Source organism: Mus caroli, unplaced genomic scaffold (genome assembly GCF_978045245.1).
Source record: "Mus caroli unplaced genomic scaffold, Mus_caroli_1 scaffold_5, whole genome shotgun sequence".
NCBI lineage: Eukaryota > Metazoa > Chordata > Mammalia > Rodentia > Muridae > Mus > Mus caroli.
The window spans coordinates 135,346,545-135,358,672 of NW_028227260.1; the positions used below are offsets into that span (position 1 = coordinate 135,346,545).

General features: G+C 36.5%; 1 protein-coding gene across 3 annotated transcripts in view; it reads right to left on the reverse strand.

The window, feature by feature from the left end:
- Wdr44 (WD repeat domain 44) overlaps positions 1 to 12,128 on the reverse strand; it is a 119,709-nt gene that overhangs the window by 67,616 nt on the left and 39,965 nt on the right. For all 3 annotated transcript variants that reach the window (XM_029473407.2, XM_021152997.3, XM_085838234.1), the window contains one exon: positions 5,380 to 5,413. In XM_029473407.2, the coding sequence (XP_029329267.2) occupies positions 5,380 to 5,413 (34 nt within the window). The remainder of the gene's footprint in view (positions 1 to 5,379; positions 5,414 to 12,128) is intronic.

Sequence of the window (12,128 nt, forward strand, 5' to 3'; positions counted from 1 at the left end):
ACGAACACACCAAAATCCAAAGATCACTTAATCTTTGACAAAGGAGCTAAAACTATCCAGTGGGGGAAAAAAGACAGCATTTTCAACAAATGGTGCTGGTTCAACTGTTGGTCAGCATGTAGAAGAATGCACATCAGTCAATTTTTGTCTCCTTGTAGAAAGCTCAAGTCTAAGTGGATCTAGGACCTCCACATGAAACCAGATACAGTGAAACTAACAGAAAAGAATGTGGGAAAGAGCATCTAGTGGGTACATGGGAAAATTTCCTGAATAGAACACCAATAGCTTATGCTCTAAGATCAAAAATCGACAAATGGGACATCATAAAATTGCAAATCTTCTGTAAGGGAAAGGGCACCGTCAATAGGATAGAACGGCAAACAACAGATTCGGAAAAGATCTTTATCAACCCTATATCCAACAGAGGGCTAATAACTAATATATACAAAGAGCTCAAGAAGTTAGACCTCAGAAAACCAAATAACCCTATTAAAAATGGGTTACAGAGCTAAACAAAGAATTCTCAACTGTGGAATACCGAGTGTCTGAGAAGCACCTAAAGAAATGTTCAACATCCTTTGTCATCAGGGAAATACAAATCAGAACAACCCTGAGATTCTACCTCACACCAGTCAGAATGGCTAAGATAAAAAAAAATCCTCAGGTGAAAACAGATGCTGGGGAGGATGTGGAGAAAGAGAAACACTCCTCCATTGCTGGTGGGATTGCAAGCTGATACAACCACTCTGGAATCAGTTTGGCAACTGATCAGAAAATTGGACATAGTTCTACAGGAAGATCCAGCAATACTACTACTGGGCATATACCCAGAAGATGTTCCAATATGTAATAAGGACACATACTCCACTATGTTCATAGCAGCCATATTTATAATAGCCAGAAGCTGGAAAGAACCCAGATGTCCCTCAACAGAGGAATGGATACAGAAAATGTAGTACATTTACACAATAGAGAACTCCTCAGCTATTAAAAACAATAAATTTATGAAATTCTTAGGCAAATGGATAGAAAATACCATCCTTAATGAGATAACCCAATCACCAAAAAACCCACATGGTATGCACTCACTAATATGTGGATATTAGCCCAGAATTTCAGAATATTCAACATACAATTCACAGACCACATGAAGCTCAAGAAGAAGGAAGACTAAAGTGTGGACACTTTGGTCCTTCTTAGAAGCAGGATCAAAATACCCATGGGAGGAGATACAGAGACAAAGTGTGGAGCAGAAACTGGAGAAAAGGCCATCCAGAGAGTGTCCCACCTGAGGACCCATCCCATGGGTCCCACCAGACCCAGACACTATTGTGGTTGCCAACAAGTGCTTGCTGACAGAAGTCTGATATAGCTGTCTCCTGAGAGGCTCTGCCAGTGCCTTTCAAATACAGAAGTAGATGCTCACAGCCATCCATTGGACTGAGCACAGGGTTCTCAATGGAGGAGCTAGAGAAAGGCTCAAGGAGCTGAAGAGGTTTGCAGCCCCATAGGAAGAACAATAATATGAACCAACCAGTACCCACAGAGCTCCCAGGGACTAAACCACCAACCAAAGAATTTACATGGTGGGACTCATGGCTCCAGCTGCATATGTAGCAGAGTATGATCTTATGGGACATCAATGAGAGGAGAATCTCTTGGTCCTGTAAAGGCTCGATGCCCAGTGTAGGGGAGTACCAGGATAGGGAAGCGGGAGTGGGTGGGTTAGTGAGCAAGGGGAGGGGAGATTGGATTACGGGGGTTTTCAGTGGAGAAATAAGGAAAGGAGATAACATTTGAAATGTATATAAAGAACATATCTAATAAAAAAAACACCTGAATTAAAGTTCATGGTTTTTAATCCAAAATAAATAAATAGATAGATAGATAAATAAATAAATCATTTAATTAAAAAAAATAAAAGCTATGTCCAAACAATATTTATTCATTCTCAAATCTTGGATGGGGTTAAAGACTAAATAGTTATAGTCTCACAATTAAATGTCAGTTGTTTAAGATTTAAAAAGATGTTTCTTGGATTGTAATACAAGTTAAATTTAAAAAAGAATTAGATAAAAAAAAAAAAAACAATGAATTCATGAAATTCTTAGGCAAAGGGATGGAACTAGAAAATATCACCCTGAGTGAGGTAACCCAATCACAAAAGAACACGTGTGGTATGCACTCACTGATAAGTGGATATTAGCCTAAAAGTTCAGAATACCTAAGCTAGAACTCACAGACCACATGAAGCTCATGAAGAAGACCAAAGTATGGGTGCTGCGGCTCTTCTTAGAAGGGGGAAACAAATACTCAAGGGAGCAAATATGGATAGAAAGTGTAGAGCAGAGACTGAAGGAAAGTCCATCTGGAGACTGCCCCACCTGGGGATCCATCCCATATACAGTCACCAAAACCAGACACTTGTGGATGCCAAGAAATGCTTGCTGAAAGGAGCCTGATATAGCTGTCTCCTGAGAGGCCCTGCCAGAGTCTTACAAATGCAGAGGTGGATGCTTGTAGCCAACCACTGGACTAAGCGTGGGGTCCCCAATGGAGAAGATAAAGGACTGAAGGAGTTGAAGGGGATTGCAACCACATAGGAAGAACAATATCCACCATCCAGACCCCCACAGCTCCCAGGGACTAAGTCACCAACCAAGGAGTACACATGGCTCCAGCTGTATATGTAGCAGAGGATGGCCTTGTCAGGCATCAATGGGAGGAGAGGTCTTTGGTCCTATTAAAGGCTTGATAGATACCCCAGTGTATGGGGAAATGAAGGGGTGGGAGGCGGGAGTAGGTAGGACACCCTCATAGAAGCAGGGGGATGGAAATGAGATAGGGGGTTTCCGGGAAGGTGGGAAACCGGGAAAGGGTATAACATTTGAAATATAAATAAAGAAAATATCCAATAAAAAATGTTAAAGGCTAGAATTCTTAGCTTGCTATCTAAGACTCAGTACAACCTACTCGATTTTTTGGCATTATAGTATGGAAGCTTCTACAAATGTCACGCTATTTAAGTGTTTCAAATGCTTCCAACAAATGTCACGTGTTTAGTTCATACTGTTATTACCTAACACAATATCTTGCCAATGGTTCTCTACCTACCTATACAATGCCCCAATTTCCTATACACAACTTCTATATTCTTTTTAAAATGATTTTTATTTCCAAAATAAACAGTGCTCACATAGCTGCTGTATTGTGTTCTCCCTCCAACCTTCTTTCAATACTAAGTATTTAGTCTGTTCTACAAAAACCAAGACTATTTATCCCTTTCCATAGATATCTATAATGTGAGACTATAAAGTTACCACAAACAGGACCTTTATTTTTACCATTTGAGATCATTGAAGATGAGAACCTGGAGAGAAAGTAGTGAAAGCACTCTGTGCTTTCCCACAGGAGCAGAGTTCTATTATCTGCACCCACATTTGGGTGGCTCACAGTTGTCTGTAATACTCCATGGGATCCAATGCTCTCTTCTACCTTCTGTGTGGTACACAGACATATAAAAATAAATCTTTAAAAAGGATACCTTTAGATATGCCGTATATACATGAAACATGCTCAGTGGCCTCAGTACATGGACATCATGTGCTACTAAACAATGAAAATGAACACAATGTTGATAAATGCAGCAAGTCAGGTGAATCTCAATACTTTGAGCTAATTTCATAGGGGCATATACTATATGATTTTATTTATAGACTATCTTCAAAACAACAAAATTAGAGAGATGGAAAACAAATTTGAAAATGATATGGGTTGTTGGTAACAGGTTAAATATAAAGTGGTAGCACAAGGCACATGTTGATGACACAGTTCTGCATCTTGGTTACGGTGGTTACACAGGCATACATACAAAAAATACCGACAGAAGATTATACCCTCACACTGTACCAATGTCAAATTCCTGGTTTTGATACTGTTCTATGATTAAGTTATAACCATTGGAGAAAGTGAGTAAAGGATACACAGGACCTTTTCCCTTTTCATACTATTTTGTATAAGGAAATTTAAAGAAACAAACAAACAAAATAGACTATATATATATGTGTGTGTGTGTGTATATATATATATATATATATACACACACACACACATATAACTTTTAAACATGCTTATGAAAATATTAAGTACAAAATATATTCATAAAATACAAGAATTATAATAGACCCTTTCTAAGCATTTAGTTTATGAAAAAAGAGCTTTCAATTCTTTTATACATTATTATTTTCCTTTATAATGTCTCATTCTGAGAAATGATAACCTAAATTATGTTTATCATTACTTTGCTTTCTTTCCAGTTTGACCACATTTGTTTTCTTTCATTCTTCTTGTTTGTTTGTTTGATGTCTCATATAGAACAAGATGACCTTAAACTCACTATGTAAACAAAAATGAGTTTGAATTTTTGAATTTCCAGCCTCCACATCTCTAGTGCTGTGCTTAGAGGCATGACCCATCATGCCCTATTTTTTATAGGGTTCTAAAGGAATTGAACCAAGGGACTCAGGTAAATCCCATGATTATATTTGTAAATAATATGTTCTTTTTTATGCTTTTGAACTTAACATAATGGAATCACAGTATATATACATTTCTGTGCGTTGTAACTCTAATCAACACTCTGGTGTTTGAAACTCACTTGGGTTTTGTGTATAATTAATTAATTTTTTACTTCTTCAAAATGTTATACATAAATATACTATACATACACATATATGAAATATAAAGCATGTTCAAGATTATATATACAAAACATAATATAAATATATAAATATTTATATGTAAGTAAATTTCCTTGATTATAATATTGTACTTTAAAAAGGTAAGTCTTAGGAAACAGGATGTAGCTCAGTGATCTAGCATGTGCTAGGCTCCAGGTTTGATACCCAGCATCACAAAAACAACCCAAAATGTCTTCCAATGACATCCTGTCACAATAGAAAATATCTTCACTTAGATATAAGGCTAAGATATATTTTATGCATACTAATAGTGCCAAAACATGTGCCTGTAAGAAGTATATGAGTGTTTTGGTTATTTTTTTTTTCTTTTTTAAAACACTAGAGTCCAAACCTAAGGCTTTGTATATACTAGACAAGTACTCTATCATTAAGTTATACGCTTAGAGCTTTATAGTGTTCTTTTATTTTTAAGATAATAAATCAAATAAAAATTAATGAAATTCTATAAATTATGTATATACCCTTCCTTAAAGCACAATATACACTTAGATATTTATGGGATATCTAATTAATTGGTAAATCAGAAGAGTATAGTCACAATGTTGTTGAAGAAAAAGGTTTTTTAAAAAGGTAACAAGAAGGTGACAAATACCTAAATTGTTGAGGAAACACAACTCACCTTAAATGATAAAAGTCCAACTTTTCCTGGAGACCTGTTCAGAAACAAAAGAAGGTATTGAATAGAAGAAATAAGAAAGACTTCTACATATTAATAAAGGCAATCTCACATTTTAAAACTAGGAATATATTTTGTCACTGGAAAGTCTTGTTTTTTTATAATAAAATCTGGAAAACAGAAAAAAAGCAGGGAAGCACGCTAATACAATTATTTATAAACTTACTATTTGTATTCATATAAGATGAGGACCTTTGTCCATAAGAAACTGTACAACTCCATGATAAATTTTCTCAAAATGATTTTTTGTAAATGTGAAATTGTGGATTAAAATTATAAAAACTTCAAAGTTGGGGGATGCTTTCAGGCTGCCACCCAGAACACCACACTAATTTATGTTCTCATTGATTTAAGAATATCTTCACTTAGATATAAGGCTAAGATTAATTTTTATGTATACTAATAGTGTCAAAACATGTGCCCATAAGAAGTATATGAGTGTCTGCATATATAGCAGAGGATGGCCTAGTCGGCCATCAATGGGAAGAGAGGCCCTTGGTATTGCGAAGATCATATGCCCCAGTACAGAGGAATGCCAGGACCAGGAAGCAGGAATGGGTGGGTTGGGGAGCAGGGTGGGTATAAGGGGCTTTGGGGATAGCATTTGAAATGTAAATGAAGAAAATATCTAATAAAAATTGTTTAAAAATAAAAAATAAAAGAATGTATTAAGAGTGTATTAAGAATGTCTGTTTACCTTTGTCAAAATGAGTACCATCTTTTCCAATTAGATAAGCAAATATACATATAATTTTTGTCTTTCATTGCACTTCTTTGATTCTAACATCATTCAAAATTTTCACATGTGTTAGACATACTGATTTTGGAGAGAAAAATCATTTTCGTTTTGACCTCAGTTTTTCTACTGAAGCAAAACTCTACTCTTACCTAGGGCAGAATCAAATTCTACTGGTCTAAAAAAATGAAAATAAATGATAAAATGACTCTTTTTTTAAATTCATGTCTTTATTTACATCCCAAACTCAACACCCCCAGAGACCCTCCATTTTTCTTGAGAGGGATAGAGTCCTCCTGGGTACCCTCATTCATCCACCCTGGCACTGCCAAAGTAGGCTCACCCTCTCCCAATGAGGCCCAGACAAGGTAGCCCTGTTGGGGAACAGATATCACAGTCAGTCAGGCTACAGCTTTACAGAAAGCCTCCGCTCCAGTCTGACTCCTAATGACATTCTGCTATTCTCACAGATTGGTGCCTTGTTCAGCCATCATCAGAGAATCTTCCTGACAGGTACAAATACAGAGAAGACACTCACAGTCAAGCAGTATACAGAGAGTAAGAGAAGTTGGAATTCAGTCCTAAATAGGATGTCTCTATCAAGTTCTTCCCATCAGGCCTTAGGGATCCCCATAAATGAGAAATCAAAGAGTGTAAGAGGGAGGGCCTTGTAAATCAACATGGGCAAAGCTCATATAAACTCACAGAGACTAAATTAGCATGCACAGGGCCTACACAAGTCTGCACCAGGTCCCCTACACTTATGGCTAACAGTTTTGTTTTTTTATGTGTTTTTTATGGGATTCTTGAGTGTGCAAAAGAGTCAGTGTCTGATTCTTATTGCTTCTCTTGGCTTGCCCTTTCCAAATTTGATGTGACAGTTTTTGTTTTATCTTATATTTTATTTTTGTCCCTTAGAAGCCTGTTTTTTTCTAATGAGAGACAGAGAGGGAGTGGATCTGAATGGGAGGAGACATGGGGAAAAACTGGGAGGAGTGGAAGGAGAGGAAACTATAATCAGGTTATATTATGTAAGAAAAGAATCTATTTCAATAAAAGAAAAAAATTTAAAAATAATGAAAAATACTCTAACCTAAAACATAAACTACTTTAGATATAGTAATTTCAAAATAATTTTTCAATCCTCACCTTTTTGTTTTCTCCAAAGAGAAACAGTTTAATATTTGCTTCAATGTACAATCAAACAAATATATTTATGGCCACTAATTATTTTACCTTGGGGCTACATGGCAACAGTAAATAATTTACATGCCATTCCTGGATTTTGAAAAATAAAATGCAATGATCACAGATGATACAGCTTTGTGTTGAAAGGCAGCTTCAAAGCCAAACCCATTTAATTACACAGTGCTTGGTGCAGACAAAAAAAAAATTAAAAGACTAGGTGACTTTTCCTCTAAGTCATATTTAAAGGCAGAACCAAACTACCATATTCTTTATATGCCAAATTTGGATGATGTTATTTCAGAAATCTTCAACATCTAATTAAAATTTAGTGGGAAACTAAATTACTTTCAAAGAACACTAAATTCCTTTACTGAACTAACACTTAGTGACTACCACTAAGTGCCAGGACTAGAGATAAGAAAATGAAGTAGCTGGGTGGTGGTGGCACACGCCTTTAATCCCAGCACTTGGGAGGCAGAGGCAGGCGGATTTCTGAGATCGAGGCCAGCCTGGTCTACAGAGTGAGTTCTAGCACAGCCAGGACTATACAGAGAAACCCTGTCTTGTAAAAAACAAAAACAAAAACAAAAACAAACAAAAAAACCAACCAAAAAACAAAAAAAAGAAGTAGACAATTGTAGTTACTCAGGTTGTTTAAAACACACACACACACACACACACACACACAAAATTAACTGTCATAAACAGTGCTCATTTAACAAAGGGTGTCTGGTCAATATAATTTTGTGTTAATAAAGGATAATTTCCAGAAAGGAAAGCAGGTTTTGTTTTCCTAAGAAAAGGACTTGCTACACAGTTCAAAGTCAAGATTTTACTGCCTCAGTCTCCTGATTTGTAGGATTATATACATGGTAAGTTGACAGTTATTTTCTTCTCTAGTCAAATCTATATTGCTGTATAATAAAATCCTGCATATAGAAAGCTGGTTTGAACTAGGAGTATTCTAATTCCAAGGAAAGAAATAAACAAAGACTCAAATTTCCATGTACCACCAAACAATGAAGGGTAGGTACAGACTTTTAAAACCAAGAAAATTTAAGTTGTTTAAAAACAAAAACAAAATAAACCCCATATGAAATAAAGAAGTAAAAATTTCTGTTTATCCCAGAATCCTTATACCTAGAGAAATTTGCTCAGGTTCTTTAGCTGCCTGCATCCTCTAGAATAAAAAAGCTATACTTAGCTCTTGTATACAGTAGGTTTCTGGCTGTTGATTCACAGTATCTAAATTCTTGGCCAGTTGTTGACATTCATGGAGATATTCCAGATTATGCAGACTAATTACTTCCTCTTGAGAGACAAGGGACATAGTAAAATAGTCTGTTAAGCAGGCTAACTTTGCATGAACACTGTTCTATGATACCCTGTGTGTATGATCATATCATTTAATGATTGTTTCTTTTTTTAATATTTTTTATTACGTATTTTTCCTCAATTATATTTCCAATGCTATCCCAAAATTCCCCCATACCCTCCCCCCCACTCCCCTACCCACCCATTCCCACTTTTTGGCCCTGGCGTTCCCCTGTACTGGGGCATATAAAGTTTGCAAGTCCAATGGGCCTCTCTTTCCAGTGATGGCCAACTAGGCCATCTTTTGATACATATGCAGCTAGAGTCAAGAGCTCTGGGGTACTGGTTAGTTCATAATGTTGTTCCACCTATAGGGTTGCAGATCCCTTTAGTTCCTTGGGTACTTTCTCTAGCTCCTCCATTGGGAGCCCTGTGATCCATCCAATAGCTGACTGTGAGCATCCACTTCTGTGTTTGATAGGCCCTGGCATAGTCTCACAAGAGACAGCTATATCTGGGTGCTTTCAGCAAAATGTTGCTAGTGTATGCAATGGTGTCAGCAGTTAAGAAACAGAATCATTAACAGAAGCAATAATGATTCTGTTTCTTAACTGTGCTGATTTGTCCTCCCCAAAAGGGGGTAAAAACCTTTACTTCGGACTGATGTGAGGATTCAATCTAAGTACATGAAGGCATACATAGTACATGGCAGTTTCTTTAGCCACTTTAAATTTCTCCACAGTTTTCCATGGTATTCTGGCAGTTATCAGTAGTAAGGAGCCAAAATGAATTTCTGAACACAAAAAGAGTACTCTGCAGCCTATAAAGCTCATTTTAAAAGAGTGGAAAAAAAACTGATTACACTGAGGTAGTAATTAAAGTGAAGTCGTACCCAAAACACTCATGTTTAAAGCATATTTTAAATATAAAGTTGTTGAGATTGGTGTGCACCAAAATATTTCAGACAACTAAGGTTTCTTCTGATTTGTTAAGTTTGAAAGTGTTTTTTTTTTTTTAAACAGGGTAGTACATAAGGCTAGAATTCTTTAGTTATACATTTCTATTCTATTTCTAGAACTTCAATGACTAGCAAAGAGTAAAAAAAAAAAAAAAAAAAAAAAGTAGATTTACCTTGTAAATGACCTTTGTCATGTGCCAAATGAAGAAAGAAGAATTCATTTCAGCATGAAAAACAGCAAACAGGGACTGCAGAGATGGCTCATCAGTTAAGGGTGCTTGCTCCTCTTACAGAAGACTCAGTTTGGGTCTCAGTACCTACTGGCCTGCAATTACTGGTAACTCAAGCTCCAAGGGAGCCAACATACTTTCTAGCCTCTGTGGGTCATCACACACACGTTGCATACACTCACAGACATAAATAATACATAAATCAATAGTAGCAAACATTATAATATCCACTTCAAGCTTTTCTAATAAGGGCTTTGTAAACAATAAAACAATGGCTATCATATATGCCCAAACCATGATAGCATGCTTGAACGTTTTTTGTCCTCAAAATTTTCCTACCAATTATATTATTTTAACAGGACAAAAGTCTGACTTAGATTAGACTCAATCATTTAAATTCTATCTTTAAAACACAGGGGCTGGGCTGGGCGGTGGTGGCACATGCCTTTAATCCCAGCACTCTGGAGGCAGAGGCAGGTGGATTTCTGAGTTCGAGGCAAGCCTGGTCTACAAAGTGAGTTTCAGGACAGCCAGGGCTATACAAAGAAACCCTGTCTCGAAAAACAAAAAAACAAAAAACAAACAAACAAAAAACCCTACAAGGACTGAAACGTGACTTTAGGAAGCCTGACTCAATGCTCTCAACCACTTTACAATATTGCCTCCTTTTTATGCAAGGTCTTAAAACACTACAAAAGTTGGGGACTCAAAGAATTCACTTCTCTGGAGATTTTACATATGAATCTTTCCTTATTTCTTTCCCAGGCTACAACATGTCAGTTAGACATTTACTGTAGCTGTTAAGGGCCAATCAGAATTCAAAGCCTTAGACAGGTTTAGTCCAACTCAAGAAGCAGCACTAATCACCTTCGCTGCACAGCAGCAGCTACTGTAGTACACTAGCCTTTGTCTTTTAATATTTTTTTTTTTTGGTTTTTCGAGACAGGGTTTCTCTGTGTAGCCTTGGCTGTCCTGGAACTCACTATGTAGACCAGGCTGGCCTCGAACTCAGAAATAATTAGTATACCTATTAGTATACTAATTATTAGTATACATATAATAAATATTTTAATATAACAATTCCCTCCTGGAGGCACTAAAATACAGGGAATTTATTTACTTTCATGCCAAAGACTCTAGCCTTGGAATATCTGTGTTTTATAGTTTTGCTTCTTCCTTACTTTAAGTGGTCAATTCTTACTAGTTGGCTATGTTCCTATGCTTAAAAGCTTTCTGGCCCTTTTAACTTTGATGAACAGAGTACCACATTTTTTAAAACTGTATTTGAATGGTCAAAGAAGAATAGGGATCTGGGATCCTGCCAAAGACATTTTATGTATGTGATTTTATTTTGCACTTTGTAGCACTTTTTCAATCATTCAAAGGTTTGAACAATTCATCTACAAACCTTTCAGAGAGACTTAGGGTAAGAGTTGGTCTTGTTTGGCCAACTTTCTATGAGACTCTGTCTCCAAAAAATGGAAGGAAGAGAGGGAGGAAGGGAGGGAGGGAGGGAAGGAGGGAGGGAGGGAGGGGGGGAGGAGACAAGTGATATTTCTAACTATTGAAAATAATGAAGTTTATATATATATATATATATATATATATATATATATATATGATTAAATCAAGATAATTACCCCATCAGTTTATACAGTCACCATGTTTCTAAAACCAACTGAACTTTATATTCATAGCAATTTTTTGTAGATTAGGTTTCATTTAGCCTAGATTTGCTTTGAAGTTACTGTATATCTAAGGGTGACCTGGAACCTCTTCTGGTCCCCCTGTTTCTGTCTCCCAAGTACTGGGATTACAGACATGTACCATAACACCCAATTTTTATGGTGCTGGGGACATAACCCTGAACCATGTGCACTCTATCAACTGAGCCAACACAGCAAGTACACATTACTTGTTATTGTCATATGCCAGACCATAGGTCTTAAAAACTTTCTTTCTAAACCTTTTGAAGGAAGCATTCCTATACTCCTCCTCCTCTCCAAAACCCAATAACCACTACTCTACTTTCTATTTCTACAGGTGTGACTTATTTTAGAGTGCAATGTAAGTGAGATGAAAAAGCTCTTGACTTTTTGTGTCTGGTTTACTTTACTTAACATAATGTCTTATAAGTTTATGTGTGTTGCTATAAGTCTCAGAATAGTCTTTTATGGCAGAATAATATTCTTTTTTTTTTTTTTTTGGTTTTTCGAGACAGGGTTTCTCTGTATAGCCCTGGCTGTCCTGGAACTCACTTTGTAGA